The sequence below is a fragment of the Triplophysa rosa genome, unplaced genomic scaffold (genome assembly GCF_024868665.1).
Source record: "Triplophysa rosa unplaced genomic scaffold, Trosa_1v2 scaffold34_ERROPOS727490, whole genome shotgun sequence".
In the NCBI taxonomy this organism is placed as follows: domain Eukaryota; kingdom Metazoa; phylum Chordata; class Actinopteri; order Cypriniformes; family Nemacheilidae; genus Triplophysa; species Triplophysa rosa.
This window is the reverse complement of record NW_026634356.1, coordinates 269,440-293,849: the sequence shown is the minus strand read 5'-3', so window position 1 is coordinate 293,849 and position 24,410 is coordinate 269,440. Positions and strand designations below refer to the sequence as shown.

Below are 24,410 nucleotides of genomic sequence, written 5' to 3'. Positions count from 1 at the left end.
GGTTCTGCCCGTTTGGGCTTGTGCTGTACAAGCTGTGTGTGCGGGGCCCAACTGGCTGGTGGGAATGCCTGAGCGTCAGCATTGGACTACTGTACCATCAGCCAGATGAACACACTGCTCTTGGCACACAGAGAAAGGAACCAGATGCTCCGTCGCTCCAGCCGGTAATGTAGGAAAATCTGTTTGCGTGGAGATTAATGATTCGTTTAAAGAATATTTTGTAAGATGTACAATCAATGCAATAATGCTGTGACAGATTCTTTTTTATTTTAACTTATAACCAAAATTACAGTACGGATCCTAGTGTATTTAGAATATGACAGGAAGTTAGAGAGAGTAGACATTAAGATATATCTTGTTTTGTGGTTTGTTTGACCAGGTCTTCCTTCCAAACAAAATGAATAACTTTGCACCCGGTGTCTTAATTTTAAGACAAATGGCCATGTGAAAACATGCTAATTGACTGAAGACAGGAATTCAGCTGGGATAATTGAATGGCTCAAGAAAAAAAAATATAATTCCTTGAATATATAACATTCCTTGAAAACTCATCTGAAGGTTAATTAGCTTTACCTTTGAATCAATAAAAGCAGTCCATATTCATATGATGAAAGCAGTCCATATTCATATGATGAAGCTTGTGAAAGTGGCGAGATAAATGTTATGTTCTTATGTTCCAGGCAGTGTGAACTTTATGAAAACATTTCAAACAGAATGTGGACAAGATCCTGCTAACTTCTTGCACAAAGGATCATATAATAAAGCAAAACCAATAGTAAAGGAAAAAAAATAGTAGAAATTTCAAAGATTTCTTGCTTTCTCTAATACCCAGCTGCTAGCATGCGGCCTGCTGTGTGAGATAAACCAGTGTCACAAAGTTAATTGCATTACTTAAAACTAATGGCCTGGCATTATCTGCTATATGGGCAAATGCGTGATAAAAATGGTCTTCATGCAACAATCCAACATATTTTGGAGTGTGATTGTATAGCTTCTCATATCTGTAGAAACTTTAAATTGTACTTTACCTGCGTTCTTATCTTGCTGTAAGATTTACCATGCTATCTTGTAAGTGTAATTTTAATGTGCAGTTTAAAGAGAGGAAGAAGTCAATTCCTGTTATTATAATGAAGTTCCATCTTCTCTCTGAATAATGCTGGGTTATTTTCTAAACAGCGTTGGGTCAAAAAGAGACAAACACAGCGTTTGAGAGCAGAGAGTACTGCACATTTTTTCAAGATTTTGGTAACTTTATTTACTTGGCGGGTTTTTTGACATTCAAATTTGGTTAACACATGTTTAATGGTATGACACACTCAGAACACATATTTAATATTGGTTTACCCAGACTTTAACTTAACCCAGAAAATACTTATATTTGACCTAACAATGGGTTAAAACAACCCAGCATTTTGGGTTGAAACAATTCACTCATTTCAGCTGCCTTAAAGTTGTAAAATACAACTAGATTTTTAGAAGTCAATTCAAAATAATTTAAGTTTAATTGTCTCGTAAAGCTAATTTGATTCAACTAAATCAATTAAATTGATTTAATTTAAATTTAATGAAGCTGTTTAAAGTAAGTTTTAAAGTTGTTTTTTACAGTGTAGTTTAATGTAAAACCCGATGGTTGGGTTTGCCCCTTTTTGACCCAACGCTGGGTTGAAAATAACACTTTTTAGAGTGTGTTTTTAGGCTCATAGATGCATTTCAGATAAAAGGTGGTGCTGCCACTTATTGTTCTTGAAATGTTTACACCACTTATCTTCAAAATATTCATTTAAATCAGCACGATTAATTGAGTTTACACTAGTCTGTCTGGGTTGTGTGAAAAATGCCATATTAATTTTCATTTTGTTTGTTATAAATTTCCATGTCACATACACATTTTGAAAAACCTTTAGAGAGCCTGTATTTATATGCTTAGCTGCTGCCATGGTAACCAACCATCTGAACAGTAGCATTATTAAGAAAAAACTTTACACTATCAGACAGATGAAGTTTAATTGTGTTCCAGTCACTAGACAAACACTCCCATCTCGTAAACCACCCTTGTCTGGAGAGGCCGGCTTGCCAATGACTCTTGTGTAATCATCCTAGTGAGCATCCCCTGTCGCGCCTCCAGATTGTCAGGCTTCCCGCTGAGCTCTCGTGTGGCTCCCAGTCTTATCTGAGGAGTGGGATCATACTCTGGTCTCTGTGGTCACCATTAGAGAGCAAGAAATAAAACATCGTAACCTTTTGCGTTTCATTAATAAACAAAGCACTGACCCTGGAATGAAGCCTGTTTTCTATAATTGACATCAGCTGCAACATTTTTCATCTTCAGTTCAATCTTGGATCAATCTTCCTATATCTGCGAAATCAAAGTCATGTTAATGAAATCCAGAGCTGGAGATTTTTTCCTTTGACCAGTTTTGCCTTGACACAGTCATGTCTTTCCACACCCTCTGCTTTCACGGTTAGTTTTCTCATCCCCGGCTTGCACAGGAATCCTTCTTCACTTCGCTTGCTGCAGGCTCCCTAACGCCCTAGGATCCAGCCATTTGACAGAGGTGAAGAGAGGGAGCCTGGGAAATATTGAAGCTGAAACAACTCTGGGAGAGAAGGTAGAAGAGGTGAGAGAGACAGAGTGAGGCAGTGGCATCGAGGATGAAAAAAGAGAGGCGGTGGAAGGGGGTCTTCCTGTAGACAGACACTCCTCTAAGCAGCTTTTCCTCTGGAGGCAGGGTTGTGTGAGGTCACAGTGGGATTACACTTTTGGCAAACAGGAGGGAGCTCCTCTCACTCAGACTTTTGCAGCATCCAAAGTTCTCCCTCGTGACTCGAACCCGGCTGTAATAAAGCCAAGGCCGGCTTGAACCTACAAACAAAAAAGCCAACAGCCTATCGATTGCCTGCCGCCAACTTTCACACGCCTGTGTCGAGAGGTCGCCTCAGCATAGACAGGCTCCAAGCGAAGCCGAGTTGAAAAAAACCCTCTTGTGTTCCAAACTAGATACATCTGCAGTTCCAACGGTACATTTGAAAGATATTAATCCTTGACCCTATTACGCAGTTATTTGAGAGGATTACACAACTCTGCTTACATTTGATCGCGTGCTGCTTTTTTACCCGCTCTGCTCATCGAGAGACATAGATACAGCCTCAAAATAAAGTGATTGCTGTATTTGAGCATCTATATGACTAAATTAGCCAGTATTTGGCAGAGAGATACAGTGTGTGACCTCATCACCTAGGAGATCCACTTAATCAACTTTCCCTTTCCAGCAGAGGTCAAGCTGAGCAGAGGCTCTCGCCGCCCTGCCTCCAGCCCTGCTTTGATGTTAATTAAGATGCGACAGAACATGGAGAGGATTCATTAAAGCCAGAGCCAATCTAGCAGCACAAAGCTCCAGCATGGCGCTGTCTTCCCGAGGACTGAAATCTCCTCGAAGGCGACATCCTCCAGACATAGACATGTATCCAACCTCGGCTCAACGTTCATGTTAATACAGTAACCTGTCATTTCCGTAACCGGGCTCCTAAACATGTGAGCAAATGTTTGATGTTGCCTGTATGGTGTTTTCAGCTCAGGGATGCGGAAAATATCACAGTATATCAGTGCACTTAATAGAAACATGTTTTAGGTCATAGTACTTGCACCTTTGTATCTACAGGTGAATCTTCAGTTGGAATAGCTTCTTGTCTCCTGACTGTAAAGAGAAAATGCTTTTCATACAACAAGGGTACAATTGTTTTAAACTTAGTTGTCTTTAATTGCTTATGTTGCAACGTTACATACAACAAAGTGGGCAATTCCAGCATAATGGATGTGACATTTTCAGTGAAAACTTAAAATACATTTTAAAACGTAGTATTTCTGTGAATTAAAATGTACTAACCAGAAGCGATAATACCAAACAAATGGACAAGGGATGACACTTTATAGAACAAAATAGTTTAAGTTATATGTGCTTATAAGGAATATGCCTTATGGATGTGACAATTCACTTACCTGACTATGAAAAACTATACTCATGGGTATTAATATTGACAGTAAGGTGAAAACCTTTGGTAAAAAATAGATTTTTCATCATAAGGTTGACATTTGCATGGAATTGCCCATTAACAAAGTACAAAAATTATTTATTTTATACTAACATATCATATAACCCATCAGTGTCCCCAAAACTCCTGTGAATAAAATCATTGCATTATAGAGAATAAAATTAATACTCAATCATAATGTAGGAGTAGTGTCGTTACCAAATTAATCATTTCATAAATACATTAAAATCAGTTTAATTAACTGTCAGCTAATTTGTTAGCAAGCCCAACTATTCCTCTAAAAAGTATAAATGTCATTACCATCACACCCGCACTTTAGTAAATCAATACCATGACATGGTATGTATACTACCATTCAAGAGTTTGGAAATGTTTCTCATCATTTAAAAAAAGTGATAGTAAAAAAATGTAATTATAAAATTGCAGCAACATATTAACAGTGCCATAATTTTGATTTTACCGTTAAAAATAAAGATAAAGAATAAGTCACCCAAACCCTCAAGATTTTTTAAAACTTATTTATCCAACTCATTTAGTTTGTCATATGCAGATGTTTTCAGATCACTCTTTCAAAATTTCCTCTATCAATTCAACAAAATAAATCCAAACCTTAACTGAATCTCATGGGAGAGACTTATAAATAATGAATCAAATCTCATGCTGTACATGTGAATGCAGGGGAGGGAATCTACACAGACCGCATGCCTCCATCGGCATTATGAAACGAGCCTGAGAGGGAGTGATCCCGTCCAAGGTGCTCCATAGCTCCAGGGCTAACAGTGATGAATGGTGCCCTTAATGTCGGCAAACACTTTATCTCTGCTTCATCTGTTTTCATTAGGCAGGACCAACCTTTGGCTTGGACGGAGCGCTCCAGCACTCATGGGACTGCTTAAGGCAAAGCTGAGGTGTGTATGAGCTTCTCTTTTTTTAGGCAAATTTCTTGTTTAAATGCCAAAGTAGATTTAGACTCATGACTCTTAAAGTCAGGGAGGATTTGGGTTCTAAAACGTGATTTCTGGATTTTCCAAAACAATTCTGAAGGGTTGAGATAGTGTGGACCAGTAAGGGGTTAAATATTTTTTTAAATGCAAGATTGAAATTATTAAACAAGGGCAGTTTAGCTCTAGTGCCATTTTCTGATCAACATGGCAAATCCCATCTAACCTAGTTGAGACACTTTACCATATTCTTATCATGATAACTATGAGGCTGTTCTTCTCCTAAATAAATCAAATGCACGTTATAAAAGTTCAAGACATCAAAGAAAAACATAATCTGATAAAATGGACAACAAGACCATTAGGGTAATATGTGATGTAAGCTTTACTTTCAAATCCTGTTACATTAAGAACTGGCAATTTCAACAAAAAGAAATGCGAAACCAAGAAAACCAAAATACAAAACAAAATAAAAAGTACAAATGATCTAATTACCAGTTATTGTCACAAACAACCCTGTACAGCCTTAAGAATAAAGTAACAAAAAAGCTTTATACAGCACATAACAAGTTTACTGGGTGCCAAATAAGAAACAAAACGATATTTGAGCCTTATTGAGTCGTAGAGTACAGCAAGAGATAAAGCAAACATATTGTGCAGAGGAACCCGCAAAGCTAAATGCAAAACGAGTTGGTCTTTTTTTTCCCGACCAAAATAACGTAAGTGCTACAAACTAGAGATCAAGAGCAATTTCATGCGTCTTTTGAAGTGCTAAAAGGTAGTCAATCCTGCGTGACGCAGTGACGCTAAAACAAAAATCACTGCTTTTTGCAATTAGGCAAACAGAACGCCAAGTATTTATAAATACTGGTATTGGAACAGAGAGCTGTCTCTGTCGCGCTCCTCGTGCCCACAAAACTGAGCTTGATCGAGCAGCAGCCACGTTTTTCAACATGACAACATGGTGTTCCAAGGCAGACGGACAGAAGGATGATGCCCATTGGACATTCCATTTGTATTCATTCTATCACAATTGGTCCTGAGAATCAGTTTTACTTCATCTCAGGCTCTCGGGCCACTCCTTTCCACCAAGTGGCACTGGAGCGTAAAAGATAACGGGCAGGAGCTTTATAAACAAGCAAAGAAGCTCCACTCAAAATACAACATAGCACTAGAACGCATGCTGGGCATTTACATGAAGAAAACAAAACGATATGGTGATAGCAAAACATAGAAGTATAAAACAAGGATATCATGTAGAGCAAGGAAACTGTAACTCATCTTTTATGGCTCTACTTCTAACCTGCGTTTCAACTGGCCTTGAATACAAATATTGTCATTCAAATCCTCTCACTGGGCAAGTTACGGGTGTAGAGTTTTTTTTGCCAAGAAAGATCTTTTGGCAAGTCAAGGTTAATCTTCACAATTTATGCTGTATACTTTTCTTTTGAAAAGAAATGGGCAATGTTTTGAACTGATGTCCATGTGTAAATGAGGTTGAAAAGCACTGCGTGCATATGATTCAGTTGAGTTCAAATTATTGACTGGATTCTGTTTTGTTTAATCTACAGTTTCGTTTAAAAACATTTATCTTCAACAAACAGTCTTTTTGGAATTGACTGTGTCCAAATCCTTGAGCTTTGCATGTTTTTCATGACATAGTGAATAGATAGATATATATCTAGACTAGCCATAGACTCATAATGGCTGATATTTGGCCTCTAGTCTAGACCAGTATTTCTCAACTTTCAAACCTGAAGACGACCTAATTATTTAAAGCAGGACAAAACAAGCATAAGCTTAAACAATTTAAAGTCAAGATTTTTACTTGGTGGTTGGTTATTTTTATAATGAAAATGTTCTGATTATATCAAGCTGTGGGCCTGAGGTTCAGAACCACCAGTCTAGACCACACACATGCTATGTTACTCATTTTGCACTTACTAAGTAACAATGTTTTTTATATTCTTAAAATATATCCGTCTAGCTGGTAACTATGCAAAAGTGCTAAGCAAACATCAATTTGTTACTGCTCATGTATTTTGGACTAGTCTTTGAAAGTACATTTCTTAGGGGATATTTTTTATTCCAAGCTTGCCCACATTATGGACAATACAGCCTCTGAGTGCATTAAATATATGCGTTCTGATACTTTGTTAAAAAAGTGCAACTTTTACAGCACTGTGCAAAACTGCTGTTAAAAATTTAGCCTGGCACTTTGGTGCCCAGGGGGGTTTTGACCTAAGCTGTCTGAATTAAACGTCATACTATCCATTTTAACAGGGCAGTCAATCACTGCTGTTTGGCAAATACCTACATGAAGAGGTTTTGAATTCATTTTTTTAACTACCGTGGCAGACACTGATAAAAAAACGTAACATTAAGGTTGTCTGATGAAATGGTTGAACTAATTGGCATTGACAACATTTTATATTGGGTTTAAGTGCTATTGTTTAAAACTTATAAAATATTAAGTGCAATTAAAACAAACAAACAAAAAGAAATCAAAAGGGGAACATAGATCTATGGTACCATGTTTGCCCGCTTATGGAAAGCCATGCTTCCACAATTCCTTCTCTTATAATGGCTGCCTCCACATTGCACTTGAAAGCCATTTTCCAATGGGGTTCTCATAATAGTTTGTTAGTACAGGATATATATTTTTCTATACATATTTGTATTTTACATTTCAAAGGCTCTTTCAAAATAATAATAAAAAATAACAGAACAAAATGTTTAAGACACAGAAGGCCACCGAGATACCAATGTTTTTCCATGTTCTCTCTCGCCGCAGCCCAGCTATACCTTTGTATCACTTTAACATTAACCAACAAAAAGTACATTCATTCAAGTCATTTTGGAACAATTTTTTACACACAAAATTACAAAAAAGCTCCAAAAAGCACCATTGAATCGGCCTTTGTGACAGGTTTTGGGGGAAAACCCATTATTCTGTCACCATCTTGTTAAACGTACAAGTGTGATTACATACCATAGCTATGCACGGGGCTCTTGACTGGTCACTCATCTCATGCCTACGGGCAGCTATGGCACAATCTGTGGTGACCAGTAGTACGATGAGGACAGTGAAGGGTTCGAGGCTGCATAATGTGCTGACGGCCACTAGGGAAGTGGTAATGATTGCTTTTGACATTAGCATGCCCCAAATGGCTTGTATTAAGAAATGCCATCAGCTGTGCCCCGTAGATTTCATAAAGGGCCGTATGCTTGTTGTTGAGGCAAGGTCAATGTTCTGCCAATGGTCTCACCATTTGGCAAAACCAGTCAATGCCAACAGGCATTGGGGAAGGAGAAAATAAAGACTACAAAACTATGTACAGTTTGATAAATTAACAAGTGCATGGTCTGAGGCTTAGCTTTGGAAACGAGACTTGTTGGTTTTGTCGTGCCATACTGTATATATTTCATACCGAGCCCCTAATATGACTTCGAAAAACAATCGCAACGCATAGCGAACATGCTGCATACAAAAGAAAAGCTTATCGCTTGCAAGCTTATATGTTTGTTGTTTGCTTTCTCCCATCAAAACCAATACAAAACTTCAATAGGTAAAGCGCTATTATTTTGATTCTGGGTCATTCACAATTGTTATAAGACCTCTTAAAAAAAGAGCAATATTTGTATCGATAGAACAAACAAAAAAAAGGTCTGATAGAAATGCCTGGAGGATGTATAGCTTTTCCACTGATAAATTAATGTCTTACTATCATTTCTACCTTTTGGGCAGCATTTCAGCCCGCCTATGGAACAGTTAGTGGCATCTGTGATTTACTATATGAGGGAAAGGGAAGGGTAACCGCTAAAGTCAAATGGCCTTAGCTCTCTCTGTCAGTCCCAGGTAGGCCAGGAAGGAGTGTTTGAGCGATGTGGGAGAAGGTGGGGACTGCGGAGACGAGTCGGACCGGAATCTGGAGAAGGGAGGTGATGAGTTTGAAGGGGAGGGGCTGTGGAATGTGAAGCGTCGGGCCTTGAAGAGAGTGGTGAGGGGGATGAGATGAGCCAGGTCACAGTTCCTGTACTGCTCGAAGTAGCGAGCCGCCAGCGTGGAGAAAGTGCCGTTGGCCGAGAGGTAGCGTGGGCTTGGTGTGCCGTCCTGCTGCTTGCTGGTGATGGAAAGGGCGACAGACTGCAAGGCTTGAGAGGCGGACAGGATCATCAGCGGGCTAGTGGTCCCGCTGTCCCCACTCTCGCAGCTGCTCCCACCCCTCTCAGAATGGCCTGGGCACGGCGTACCTGGCTGGCCCTCGCCTTCCTCCGCGCTTCCCTCTCCGCCCTGGTGCTTTTTAACATGTCGGCTGTAGACGAACGGGTGGGTGGTGGTGAACGGGCACTGGCCGCAGCCGAAGGTCTGTCTCGGCGCGTGTTTGAGCCGTTTGTGGAGGTTGAGATTGTCCTTGCGTTTGCAGCTGTAGCTGCAGCGGTCGCAGTGGAAAGGCCGCTCGCCGGTGTGCACGCGCACGTGCTCGATGAGCTTGTTGGCCGTTTTGGAGAGATAGCCGCACTGCTCACACTTGTAGTGGTTTCCCAGGCGGTGAGCGCGCGTGTGCCTTTCCAGCTCTGCCTGATTGGCCCACACGGCTTGGCAGATACGGCAGCGGTACTCCATCTTGTAGTGCGTCTTCAGGTGGCCCTCCATAGCGGCTGGCCTGTTGGTGGAGTAGATGCAGAGAGGGCACCTGGTCAAAGAGACAGGAGGAGCAGGGTGTAGGACACAAGAGGTGGAGACATTTAATAATGCACCTCTCAAACAAGAACACACACACTGTTCTCTGTAATGAGATGAAGAACACACAGAATGGACATAGGGAAGGATGACAGATGCATTTACTGTGTCTTACCCTCTGTTGTGACTAAAAGCTACAGTCTGTGTGTACTCTGATACACGTGAAAGGGTGCATGACAATGTGAATGTTTGTATGGCAGTGTGGTTTCGTACAGGTTGGAACGGGAATCAGATGAAGGTAAATGAATAAATGAGTGGCACTTACATTTAAATAGCACCTTTCATCTGCTCAGGGCCCCAAAGCGCTTCACAAACCCTGCAGAACAGAATGACCTCAGAAAGCACACTGTGAAGGGCGCCTCTCTACCTCAACACTGAACTAGAGCAGTCATACTCTCTCACCCTGACTACAAAAGCAGCTGGGCAGCTATAATATAGCAAACTTTTCTCTTACAATGCTTCATCTACAGTATTTACAGTGAGCTCCAAATGTATTTGGTCAGTACTTGGATTGCACGTAGTTTATTCTGCTTGCATTCATACTTGAATTTGTATTGTGCAACGACTCTGGGGTTTGACTAAGAGCAGAGAATAAGTTTTGAATGCCATGTAAGTTAAATGATTTTAAAGTAAAAGTGAAACAAAGCAGGACTGAGCTTGGTTATGTTACTCCAAAGTCTTTAGGAGTGCTATGAAAGAGCAACCTCTGAGCTATAACATTTTCCAGTGAGATGGATCCATCTTTGCTGCGCTTTGTAATTCTCTGTATTTGCATTCCACATTCTTATCTTTAAACATAAAAAATGTAATTCTGTAAATTGTATAAAACTGTCAGACTCCTCCAAGACTATACTGTCTAAAATAATGACTCTTAGGTACTAGTGTATTTATATACAAAAATATACAGTCAAGTACCAAACTGTGACACCTTGTATGGATTATTCATAAGCAGACATTAGTTCAGCCTACTGGAATCCTGCTGCGAGAGAAATAGTCTGTGAAAAAAAAACATGCAGTGATTTGTAAGAAGTCAGCTGCTATACATATAGTGTTATATTAATGCCGACCACACACACACTTAAACCCTAGAGTCACTGAACTAATACAAATTCAAAATATACGAATTTACAGCAAATACGTCCACCATCCAAGATACTGACCAATATGCACTTTGTGCCTAAATATATGCAGACAACAAAATTATATTGTTTAAATTTTTGTTGGTCTGAAGATGACAAATAAAGAGAATAATAAACTTTTAGATAATATGCTGATTCGCTTGAAAAAAACTTACAAACACAAATGACATTGTGATTTTAAGGTAACAGTGGTTGTGAGTAAAAGCATTTAGTCTTTTAAGTCGCTATGCAGTTTTAAACATTTAGGGAAATATCTTAAGACAATGTCTATCACTCCAGGATTTTACTAATCTAGAATATCTTTGTCCCTCTTTACTTGTGGCTTGTAATGGCTAAGCGCTCTAATGAGTGATAACTATAAGCTGCCAAATGTGTCTAGCATGGGAAAGCATAGCCATAAATGACAAGATGAAGCAATGAAATCTGAAATACATGACCTTAAGACATGAATTATGTATGTCAAACAACTAGACAAATACAACAGAAAATATAGAAAAGGACCGGACTTTGTCCTCGTTCAGATATCGATTTTTGGAGGGGATGGGGAGTCAGTATGTCTTGTAAGTGCTTGGTAATAGGGTGTCTATTTGCCTTGAGATGGTTATTCATGATGTCTAAATGTGTTGTTGTAACTGTGGTGGCGGTTATGACAGGCTGAGAAAGAACAGTGTGAACTGTAGCCTAATGGTCTTGGCAGTGGAGCTGCTCAACAGATGGACAAACACTGACTGGCTTGTTGTGATTTCTTCAGCTATATTTTCGCATGCGGGACCAGACCTTTTGCAGTAATGTCTACCACAGACTTTGGAAGGGAGGGGGCTGGTTCCTGAAAGTGCCTGTGATTTAGGTGCTTTTGCCTCTAGAATTTGCCTCGTCAGCTGCAAAGTGGCAGAAACTTGTTTAAAACTAAAAATGTTTTGTCGTTTATTAGGCAAATAACAAACTGAAACAACTAATTAGTCTTTATTTATGTTTAATACCCAGAATCTTTTCTCAGAAGTTAGAAAAAAAATATTATTAAAACTTATTTTTCCATTAAGGTCTGCAAGTAAATAACTGCAATTGGGAATCTGAATGAAAAAAATCAATTGCTTTAATATTTTTTCTGCTTTTCTTGTAAAACAGTAAATAAAAAAATTCACTGATAACTACAATTATATTTTAGCATTAGAAATACAACTGTGACTAAAGAGCTTACACATACTGGTGGATTAACCATTAAAGAAACATAAAAATATTATTTTGGTAATAGTGCAAGGCAGCTGTGGCACAAACCTTACATTGGTCAGTTGTCTAAGACTATGTTCAGACTGTCGGTTCAAATTTTTGTGCAAATCCGATTGAAATCCGATCACATTTAGCAAGTGTGAATCACACAAAATCCGATTTTTACAAATCTGTTTCGAGCTACATTCATATGTGGTTTGAAATCCTATTCAAATCGCATTTCTGGAAATCCGTTTCAGACTGAACGCTCAGGTCGGATATGAGTAGCTTTTGGCTTAAGGTACGTTTTTGCGCCACGTGAAGCACCACGTTAAAACCACAGACGTCTCAGATAAAAGGTTGCTGTGTTGTTGTCTGTCTGCTGGAGGAGACGGAAGCACTGGATAAACCCACGTATACAAGCCTCATACGCTTCAGCAGCAGGTTCATTAGACATAGTAATCCAGCGCAGCGGCTACACGTCGTCATATTGTAAGAAACATTAACTGTGATCAACACTACACAGCGCTGTTCTGACTGATCAGCGTATGACATCACCATACTGCGAGAGAAACACAGAGCAGTGTGCTGTGGAATCGTTCTCGCGGTACTGCGATGTCATACACCGGTTGGTCTGCACAGCGAAGCATGAAGTTTAACACTCCCTGTCAATGCAACGCCATTGGCATAGAAACCAAATCAGATATTGCAAAAAACGAGAGGGCACAACGGGACACTCAAATCGGATCTGAACAGTTGCCATACACAATGTGGACAATCAATCATTTAAATTAGATTCCAATCGGATATGCACAAAAATCAGATTTGGGTGACAGTCTGAACAAAGCCTACTAAATTTACAGTATTAAGCATTGTATTAGTGCCGTTTAAGAAGTGAAAATACTGGCAGCCAGACTGGATCAAATAATCTATAATTGTTGACCCCTGTCATTTGTTTTAGACACATTCAGGAACTTTCTGTTTATAACATGCTTCTGTGTGACTCCGCAGAGATGTTACCCTGAAGCACTGCTCGATGAACTCTGCTACTATCATCTGTGAATCCAGCCTGATCCTCAAACAGTGCTCCTGGATAGATCCTGTCTAAAACTGGGACTGACTGAGGGGATGGGGACTGAGGTAAGGTGGGGTTTTGAGAGGTAACGGGATGGGGACTGAGGGAAGGTGGGGCCAGGGTTTTGTCAAGCATCGGGGTGGAAACTTAAGGTAAGGAGGGGGTTTCGTGAGGTACCAGGGGGTGGGGGCACATGCTGTACTTGCTTTCCTTACTTGAGCCCTCCAGCGGGGACAGTGTGGCACTTCTTGTGCTCCAGGAGCTGCTCGGGTGTCTTCATGAACTTGTGGCAGATGTCGCACTCGAACATGCGCGTTATCAGGTGGATCTGTAGATGCCGCTCGTACATGGCCCGAGTTTTACACACAAAGTTGCAGAAAACGCATTCAAAACCTTCAGGGTCGGGTCAGAAAGAGAGAATCAACATGCCGTTAAACACCTAATATGATCTTATGTACTGAATGAACCATTTCTTTTGGAATAATTGCAAACTCATAGGTGCAACAGTTCTATTTAGGTTGATGAAATGTTCAATAAAGTGTTACAGAGATAAAGTAAATAATAATCAGCTGGTCATGAGATCTTACTAAATGCACCTTTACTAGGTTATAAGTTAAAAGTTCAATTTATTACCCATAAAAGTGGGCCTTACCTTTCTCTGCCTTTTCATCTGTTCCTGTGCCTGAGCTTGATTGGCTGCCTGCAGAAGAAGGCAGAGCCAAAAGGCTTTTCAGTTCTTCGTTACTTTGTGCAACATCCCCACCTTCAGAGCTGTTTAGGGAGTCACTGAGAGCCGACAAAGAGGAGGAAGTGCTCTTGGTCTCACTGAGAGGGCTTCTGGAATTGAGACCTACGTGTATGAAAAGAAAAGAACAAGGGTCACTTCCCGAATAAAAGATAAACCACGTATTTGAATGACATGACGAAATCAAAGACTTGGGCTTAGCTTAAGCCAGCCGAGAAATGGATAGGAGCATCTTTCAACACTGAAGGTTTGATAACGAATTCGGTAATGAGTGAAGCAAAAAGCATAAAAATCCTGCGATTGATCGAAATCCACCCAGTTAGCTAGACTGGAATATGCATGCCTAGAGCGGTGTGGTATTAAGCCTTAAAAGTCGGGAGGCGGGCTCTCTTTCCTAAGAGGCACTCTTGTGGGTTTAGCCTGACTTCTGTATCCAAGCAGCCAGAACACTCGAGCCTGCGCTCTTATTGATCTACACTGTTCCTGAGAGCGGCAGGGGAGGGGGGCTGCCTAGGTCAGGCCCGCCACAGCTAAGATGGCGGGAGAATCTCAGGCCATGGCTCTCCCCTAGGTCTCCAGAAGCTCGCGAAATGGCCGATGCCAGCTCACGTGCACGCTTTGCTCACGTTAAGACTTCTGTTCCTTTCAAAGCATGTGCGCGGAATACAGAGAAGGCAGTCATGTTTAATCTTTTGTCAGCTGCAATGACATCTTTGAATACAGATGCGCTGTGCGTCTCGTGAACTCCATTTCAGGAGACGGCTTTATCTCCGCCAGTGAACTCCACGCCCTCTATTAGGCTCCTATGGGCGGCGGATGTTCAGGATGAATTTGTGTTCGGGTTTAGCCGAACACCTGCAGTACACTGCAAAGCATTTCTGATGGAAACAACAGCTGCCAAGCAGGCACCCCTTGGTGATGGCCGCAGCTTCCCGTGCAGAAGACAAAGAAGTGCGAGCTGGTAGGCGTTGACCTGAGGGCAACCAATCTGTAGCAAGGTGTCTTTGGTAGGGCGCTAAATCGCGGCTGACAAACCAACTTGTTCTTTTGCTCTCACTCTGAGAGCTCAGTGTCTTGAGGAAAGGGGTCACAGGCTTAGTCGGAACACAAGTGGCGCACGGCAGACGTGGTTGTGTAGGGCTTGCTTAGTTTTCTGGGACTAGGGCTATCGATTTTTCAGCTCCCTTGCAGTTCAATATGAATACGCACTCAATCAGTTCCCAAACACTTATACCACTCGTTCCACCCGCCCCATCTATTGATTGGATGAACATGTAATCCCACCCCGAACTTTTACAATTGCTTCAGCCAGAAGTTATAAGTCTAGTGTGTATTTTTTGGAGGATCTATTGACAAAGCGTTATGTTTTTATTACCTAAGAATGAGCTATTTCTATCTACATACACTGCGGGTCCCCTTGCATGGAATTCACCATGGAATTCTACAGTTAAACGGACTAAACGGACAAACTGTTCTACATAGCGTGTTTCATAAATACATTATCTCCTTCAGCAAAGAAGCGAAAACGCAACGACATAGTGCTGTGTCAGCCTGTAGTGCTTCGAAAAGGAGGGGTGGAGGGAGCAGTTGGTTGCAATTCACAACCTCACCAGTAGATGCCACTGAATTTCATACACTGGACCTTTAACTTGATGGACCACTCAAACAACCCCCAACAGTGGGGTTTCTACACTCAAAAAATAACTTGCAAGTTGCAAAAAAACGATTTTAACATTAAAAAATTACATAACCTTTAAAGTCTGAGTAGGTTCAAACCCACAGCAGCTGATATGGTGCGGTCATTGTGTTTGCCTGTCCCATCTTGACAGCTGAGCAAAATTTTTTATCTCATTTTTACCATCGGTCTCGGTCTGTCAATAAATAACCGCTTGTGCAGTTACCTATACCGATAAATGCCAGCAGAAACACTCTCTCCCTCTACCGCGACATTGTTACGAACTTATCTCAAGCTAACATCTGTTGAAGTTCCAGGTACACCTTGCAAGGTGACAAACAAATTTTGAGGTTATTGATGCTGAAGACTGTAATCTTGTTATCGGGGTGGCAAAACAGAACAAATATAAATAACAAAACCGGCTGTTATATGAATCCTCAAAGACACTCCAGGCGTCAGGTCATCATTAGTTGAAGCTTCAGCAGCTGCATTTCGACATTTCAAAAGGAAGTGCAAATATTACACAGACCAAGTCTGTACATATAAAATGACAACAGACTGGTATGTTATGTACGCTGGAAGAAAGACCAGCTTGAACCAGCATAGTAGAATGGTGTTGGTTCAGCTCATAGACTAACATAGTCATGCTGAGAAATAAAGTCTGGCTGAGAAGGCAACAAACCAGCATCTCATGACACAGTATACTGGTGAACATACTGGTATATGGGTGAGATCTTACCTGCGTGTCCTGCACTGATGTGAGTTTTCATCTCGGCTTCGTCCACACCCACATACTCACAGGTGTTACAGCAGAGCGAGAACATCCACTGCTCTTTGTCTACATGGAGAGACATGTGACTGACAAACTGAGCGTTAAACTCTGTCTGAAAGCCGCAGACATGGCAGCTATAGAAGTAAGGGCAGTTTTTGAGCTCTGGGCCTTCGTGGGTAACAGCAGTAACGATGTGCTCGGCGTCTGTGTTCACCAGTTTGACCGAGTGGATGGTGAGGTGCTGGTTGAGGTTGGCACGGCACTTGGCCGCGTATGGACACAAGTGACACTTATATTTCCTCTCTTCTGCGGAAACAAACAAATGAGCATTTATAAGGCAGTAAGAAACATGAAGGTCCAAGCTCCCCTTTCTCTAAAATAAAACACTGGTAAGCAATGCGTAGTGTAGAGCATGATGCCTATGTTACCGATGCCTGATAATAAAAATATCAAAGATCTGTAATGATATCCTTGGTTCAGAGTTGGTCATGTTTTCTAACAATTTTAACAAGTAGGACAGAACAAGTAGCCTGACAAGCATTAATTATTACAATTGATCAATTATTAGCTTGACTAATATACAGTAAATGATACATTTTTAAAGAATTCTGATCCACCCACATTCATGCACAGTCTCATAATCCAAAGGCAATATTATTTGTTTGGTAGTGCAGACTGAAATGTATTTAGCTGGCCCATGATCAAACACTCATTGATGCTTGTTGGGGACCAGCGGGATGCGATTGTTCCAGGATCAGGTAGGGCTGGTCATGACGATGATGTGCTCCAGGGGAGCTTAGCACTCTGGGAGTCTTGGGCACTTTTCCCACCAGGACTAATCAGTAGTCTAATCTCTTTAAAGGAATGGTAAACTAGTCCATTGAACCTTATTTACTTACCTAGGGCATTACTTTCCCTCACAACAGCAATATACAACGCCATGGGACACAAATGTGTGCATATGAGAATATCATTCCACAAATCTTATTTGTCAGTAAGTGGTGGTGCTCGTTGTTGGGAACAACAAGTTGCGCTTTTTGTGTAAGTGCAAATCTAGTATGAGACACTAAAGTCATAAATTTCAAGCTCACCTGTGTGTAGGGAGAGGTGTCTGGAGAGGGTCTGTTGGCGGCCAAACACTTTGCCACATATAGGGCAAGGGAAGAGTTGTTCGTTGAGTCTCCACTGGGCAAGTCCATTACCTGGCTCTCCACTCACCTTCTCTGGATCTACAAAGTCAAAGCAGAACAAAAACAGGATGCTAAACCTTACTTCATCAAATACTAAAATGCCAAGGAAACATGTAGACAAGATCTCTCTTAGGCCTTTGCCCTAAAATTTTACAATCGGTTTCTTTTCAACTAAGTTTGACGTTAAAATATGACTACTACATGGGGAGCGTATTTACATCCAATGCAAATTTCAGTGTGGTTGGGGCTAAAGTGTGCATATTAATTTTGTATTTATAAACACAAAAACATACACATACATGTGTATATATATATATTTAGGAAATATTTAGATGTATTTATTTATATTTACCAATAATTTAAATTATGTGTATGTGTTTATGAATACAAAATGAATATGCACAGTACACAGACATATATTATATAAACAAATTTTTATTCTGGATGCGATTAATCGTGATTAATCGTTTGACAGCCCTAAACTACATACATAATAAAAAAAGGAAACTATTTGTGGACCCCGGTTAGTTAAAATTAAAGGGATAGTCCACCCAAAAATGAAAATTCTGTCATGAACTGACATTTCTGGGACATCATTGACTACCATAGTAGGGAAAATTAAAATGGTAGTCAAAGGTCCTAAATTCTTCAAAATGTCATATTTTGTGTTCAACAGAACAAAAAAATGATACAATAATTTTTCCTATGGTAGTCAATGATGTCCCAGAATTGTCAGTTGCTAACAATTTTCCAAATATCTTTCTTTGTTTAACAGAACAAAGAAATGTATACAGGGTTGGAGCAACTGAAAGATGAGTAAATGATAACAAAATCGTCATTTTTAGTGCAGTATCCTTTTAATTGCAGAAATAGCTAATCTCCAGCATCTTTTTGTGCAAATGTACTTGGTTTAATACTTATTCATTTAATGTAATGCTATTAATTTTTTTTTGTGAGCCACTGTTATCTATGGAATTCTTCTAATTTCATACTCCTGACATCCCGTGTTTACAAAGTGCATGCTACTCCTACTTTAGTCCTTTGTTTGAAATTGTAATATTTCACTCATGTTAGACAGACATACAGCAATAATTACAAGTACAACTGAGTTCATCCTATTCAATGAAGGTTGGCAAGAGGTCAGGTGTATGTTCTGTCACTGTTACATATTATGTTGACTAGTCTGTGCATCCAGATGAGGGAGCCAACAAGGTGTTTTTATCTTGACATTGGGCTCTGTGCTTCTTTTCACCTTTCATTAGTAGAGCGAGAGAGAAAGAGAGAAAGAGAGAAAGCATGCCACACAAGTGGCAGAATTAACCTTCTGATGAAGGTGGTTAGCTCAGTTTCAAATTAAAATGCAGCGCCACGCCTTCTCTCACTCAAAAAGGAGAGAGGGAGACTGAGAGAGATAAATAAATGAATAGATAAATATATAAACCAATGAGAAATTCCGTCATCATGCAACACCGCCCCTTCATATGGATGGCTGGTGCAATATGAACGCATGGCTATTATTCTTCTGTGCCAGACAGAGGCAGCGAGGTTGCCAAATGTTAAGCAATGTTCCTCCACAAGCCCAAACAGCAAAGAAGCATGTATGCCTGCATTAAAAAAACCTACATTTTTTTCAACTGCAGTGGACTTTAATCATCTCAAGGCATTCAGAGATGCATGTTTTGTGTTTGTAGGTCATATCAATGACTTGAGGGCTTTTCAAAGTTATGCATGTACCACGGCATTCTGATCCGTTCAATAAACATGCAAGGGGCTTTTTGGATGTGCGGTGGGTGTGTGTCCGTCCCTTTGGACTTTGTGGTTTGCTCATAAATAGGCACATTTTTTATAAATGCTGTCATAAGCAATGTAGCCTCAGGATTGATGGGGGCACTGCAAGGAAAAGGAGGGGATCAAGTGGTTGGGGGAGACAATTTTTTTTGGCGTATAACAGAGGATTTAATGGTTGCAATTAAAAAGCAGATGCACTGGCCTTGGACACAGGACCTGAAGGACATTTTCATTGGGATGCTCATATGTGCCAGCGACCAAACCCAGAATTCCAGACGGGAAGTCTCTCAAAGTAACCCAATGGGAGGGGTCTCCTGACAAGATGTCATCATTTTGATGCTAAAAGTACCCCGTTGCTCCTCACAGTGATCTTGGATGAAAGATACTTTTGAGGCAAATATACATCTAAAGGGTAATCTAATGTCAGGGTGTGAATTTCATTGTTATTATTCACAAAGATGCCAAAGGCTTTTATTGGTCCTGGAGTACCCGTTAAAACTAATGCGAGTCATCTATCCTGTAGTACGTTCTTAAATCCATCATTATTTTAAAAGACATAAGGATAAGTGATGTTTTACTCGTCTGCTTTGTTTTACCGCTGATGTATTGCTCACAGCTGAAAATGTGGCACAATACTTCAGTTTTGACAAAAGTAGAGAAATGAAGTGTGCCAAGCGATAAACCCTGTGCCCCATCTATGTTAACCCTTTTAATGTCTTCAAATCACTTAAATGAATACAATAATAGCTTTAATTTTCAATTTTTATAAAATGCCCTATAGAACATTTGATCGATATTAAACGAAAATTTGGAAAAAGCTTGGGCCCAGCCAAATAAATAAATAAAATTCCTTAAAACATAGTTCCCTTTTAAAAAATATTTCATCATTTATTTACTTGCATGTTGTCTGTGTTTATGCAACTATCAATCACCAGTCACTATTCTCTTTCATTGCATCTTTTTCCACACAATGAAAGTTCATCGTAACTGAGGCTTCAACATCCAACATTGTCCTTTTACAAAGGGCCTCTCCATTTCACCAAATCTTCTATGTAAGGTAAATGATGACAGAAGTTTCACATTTTGGAGAACTAGCCCTTTAAGGGAAGTCTTTAGACCCATTTTACCGAATCCTCATACCTTTGACACCTTTAAATACTTGTTTATATCAAACTTCCTATCAAAGAATAAATTAACCACATCTGAATCTTAAAGCATCAACATGATTACTAATGCCACACTACCAGCATGAATTAGCATAGCTAAACCACGTAATTAAATAACTGTGCCATGTGTGTGCCATCTCCCTGCCGTCCCCCGCAATGACCTGCGCTGCACAAGAGCTTTAATTAAAACTACAGTGGGTGTTTTGCCCTCTGCTTCAATCTACGTGTAAGTTTAGACACAGGGCACTGGATCAGCATTGTCACCCCGAGGCCCACGGTTCCATTGAGCCACAGCGCTCATATAAACCTGTGAGACTGACTCACGTCCCACCAAGCAGCAGTGCGGCGTGATGTGACGGTGACAGCTCTAGTGTGACACAGAGCCTAGAGACTGCCAGGAAAAAGATGGCACTTTCCCATAATGTCTCGGTGGGAGAATGGATACCTAAGAAATGCTTATGACTCCTTTCTCACTTATATCTCTTCAGGTTTATCTCCATCAGTGATGGTGACACATGAGCTTCTTAAAGTAAGCTTATCCAAAAATGAAGATTCTTTCCTCATTAATTCACCTTCATGTCTATATAATTTAGTCAGGAATTTGAAGTGAATCCTAAAACCAATTTGCGAATGAGTCATTTGGACTGTTTTGTGAACTAAAGATCCAATTCAAAAGTAATTTGTTCACAGTCAGACATTTCTTCTTCTACTGCGCAAAAGAGAGAGATCCCGAATGTCAAGATTTTGAATAACGAATTTCAAGCTGTACCTCAAACCTTCCGTACTGCTTTAGATGTCTTGAAACATAGAGCATAAGTCTTTTTCAAAGAGTAAAAAAGCCTTCGCACCCTTTAATTGTGAGTACAAAGAAAATGGCACCTAGTACAATTTTGAAAACGTCCTCTTACGTTTCACAGAAGAATGAAAATCATATAGCTTTGCACTGACATAGACTCAAGTAAATAATAAAATAATTTTCAACTACTTTACAAGCTTATTTAAAAGTTTGCAGGTTAGTCACCAAGTTTGGGGTCAAATATTAGGGTTACAAGTTCATGACCCTGCAAAAAAGCCAAGGTCATGAAGCTTAATTGAGATCCTACAGCATGTACGTCAGTGCCTTGAAGTGGTTAATGGTTTAATTAGTGTTATTATAGAAAGATGAGACACAGCCTCCGCAGTGCAGCTGAAGTTGACTCAGGGCAAGAGGCAACGACAGAAGAGCAGTCTTACACACACAAAGAAGCCACACAGCCAATGAACTTACATTAACAAGCACATGCAATAAAGCGAAAAATATCAAATTAAGCCGTAAAAGCAGACAATGACATTTTTAAAGCCACGAGCAAAAGACGATTGTCGACAACAATGATCAAATTAGCTATAGACACTCTAATTAGATACAACAAACAAACAAGCACAGATTTAGTCTATCTTTGGCATGCGTACAAAACTATTTTAGACCATTTTGTTCGATCGCCGATTGCGCTGTTAAATGCAAAAATAATAAATAAGAACACTTTGTCTTAACTAACGTGTGGGAGTTACTACCCACACCAGGTTATAAGGTGTTAGACACGTAGAAATGAAAACGGCTAAGAAAAAATGAGTGAAAGAGAGATGAAGCGGTAGGCAGAGGTCATGGCTATTCTTATGTGATTTGTGTACGTTCACTTTGTGTCTGCGTGTAAAAACGAACGCACGTCTGACTGCGTAGTGAATTAACTTTCACGCACCCTGGACATGAAAAACCCAATCATTTTTTCATTAACTGGTGTAGGGAATCGGGCCAGGCTAGCGCAAACTAATTACCCTTTGCCAGAGGGGCCAGTAGAGGGAGGCAGGGAGTGCCGGCTGCCCAGTCCAGTGGTCTCAAAGCTGGGTAGGAGCGCAAGGGGCCTCGGCAGGCGTAAGTTTATGAGAAAGGTGGACCGTGAGGATAGATCTATGTAGGATTGAGCGTGTAAAGGGTTTTTGTTGGTGCAGAGGAGGTCTTACCTTGCTTGGAAACCCTGCTTGAAGAGCCAGCTTCAGCTGGGGAAGAGCTCTTGGAGCGTGCGGTGAAAGGTGATTGTCTAAAGCGGTCATCTAGGAAAGGGCTGAAAATCAGAATCATTATTATACTTAGCAGTCTGAGAAGCTAAAAAAGCAGCTAAATGGATAAAAAGATCACGACAGGTGCATGATGGTAAACCTACCTGTGTATACCGAATGACGCATTGTCTTTGTTTTCATTAGCTTTACTTACTTTTTCTGAAAAAGAAAAACAAATCTAGTTAAAACTTGGACAAAAATGTTGAAAATATGTTTGTGCCTGATCAAGAAGTAGATGTAAATATGGTTACATTTTTGTTTTTTAAAAGAACTACAATCTCAGAAAACGGCACAGAATGGCAAAAATGCCAACAATAGTGACCGAAACACTATGTTTCTGTTTTTTTACTTGCTACAAAACATTTGCTATGTTTTATACTATACAGTATATTAGGCCATTGCTTTGACATTAATGAAGAACTATGTGTGTTCGATTTTAGAAAAAAATGCCCTCATAAATTCCAGGAGAAATGATCGCACCTTAATGTAAAGGTTCATTTCCATCACTGGCAACAACTGCAGTGGCTCAATGATTTACCACATTTTGCCAAACTGCATTAAATTTAAAGATTCACAGATAGCAAAAGAGAACAGTATCCAGTCAGTCGGTCTATCTGTTCTTTCTCTCTTCTGGTGGTCTGGTAATGACCTTGCTCCCTGGGTGGCACTTCCTAAGCTCCCTCTCCCTGACACCCTCTCAGTCACATGGCTCAACAGAGGATGGAAGGGCTCTCTGCGTTGCCATGACGATGCTGCACAGGAGCAAGAAGGAGAGAGAGAAAGAGAGAGAGACAAGGGAAGTGTGTGCAACCGAGTGTGCTTGAGCCAGAATATTTGAGAACAATCTGAGGGAGTCGAGGGTTGAGGGGTTATACATACACACTGTGCAGCTACACACCACTCCCATGGGGAGGGGGACGGTGGGAGGGTGCGAATGGCGTGCTTAAAGGTTTGTGCGTGTGCGCGAGTGGGGGTTGGATTTTTTCGTGTTCGGCTTTCGAGGTGCTAGATGGCATTTAAAGAGAGCCGTAGCTGGCAGCTAGGAGCGCTGGGGGCAGGTTTGTCTCGGCTAATCCTCAGAATGCTCTAGGAAGAAAAGCTCAATCCTGCCATCATTTAACACCACAAACATCCTTGCTCTCTCTAGTGTGTCACTGCAGCAATCAGACAAGATGACGGAGACAACCTGAGATTTTTCAAACGCTCTTGTTCAGGGAGAGACATATCCACAATCCATTTATTCTGTTATACAGACTTACCAGACAGCTTAAAAAGCAGCTCAGAGGCCATTTTGACTGAGATGTCCTGGGAGAAGAGGTCGTTTTGGGGGCGGGGCAAAGAATCTGGGAGGTTGACCATTGGCTCCTTTTTCTCGCAAGCCCCTGAAGTGCTAAAGCCCAGTAGATGAGATGAGGGTGGATCCACTTCCATAGGCTCCGCCTTCACAATAACTTTCTGGAGGCAAGAGTCCTTGTTGTTCTCTGGAAAAGTAAATGAAAATGAATGTCAATTGATTTGCAAATGTCCATCATAATTCTGATTCTAATTAGCAGTGCTTGCTAAGACAAGATTCATAATTAAAGCCTTTTCATACCAAGTATGAATATTTATTATTATATACATCTTTGGTATTAACAATATTTTGAGTAGAGAAAGCTAATTCACACCAGACAAATTCATATTTAATTTAGTTCATTTGGTGTTTTCTCTTTTTTGGGTCAATGAATCACACTCACGAGTGTAGGGAGACCGAGAGTTTGTAACCATTGTGGCTCTTAAGGCAAAACTTCAAACGTGTGTAATTATTATTTACAATAATGCAATA

The 24,410-nt window shown here is 40.4% G+C and overlaps 1 protein-coding gene across 5 annotated transcripts in view; it reads right to left on the bottom strand.

Moving 5' to 3' along the window:
- Positions 1-3,760: 3,760 nt before the first annotated feature.
- znf827 (zinc finger protein 827) overlaps positions 3,761-24,410 on the bottom strand; it is a 77,632-nt gene continuing 56,982 nt past the window's right edge. The window contains exons 6-14 of one of the 5 annotated variants that reach the window (XM_057327999.1): positions 23,845-24,066; positions 22,690-22,744; positions 22,490-22,590; positions 17,439-17,576; positions 16,315-16,653; positions 13,808-14,005; positions 13,371-13,548; positions 10,001-10,051; positions 9,546-9,658 (exon numbers count right to left, since the gene is read on the bottom strand). In XM_057327999.1, the coding sequence (XP_057183982.1) occupies positions 10,003-10,051; positions 13,371-13,548; positions 13,808-14,005; positions 16,315-16,653; positions 17,439-17,576; positions 22,490-22,590; positions 22,690-22,744; positions 23,845-24,066 (1,280 nt within the window). In that variant the 3' untranslated portion in view covers positions 9,546-9,658; positions 10,001-10,002. Of the gene's footprint in view, positions 9,689-10,000; positions 10,052-13,370; positions 13,549-13,807; positions 14,006-16,314; positions 16,654-17,438; positions 17,577-22,489; positions 22,591-22,689; positions 22,745-23,844; positions 24,067-24,410 lie in introns of all 5 variants that reach the window. The other 4 variants (XM_057327998.1, XM_057327995.1, XM_057327997.1 and 1 more) reach the window with 4 other exon arrangements.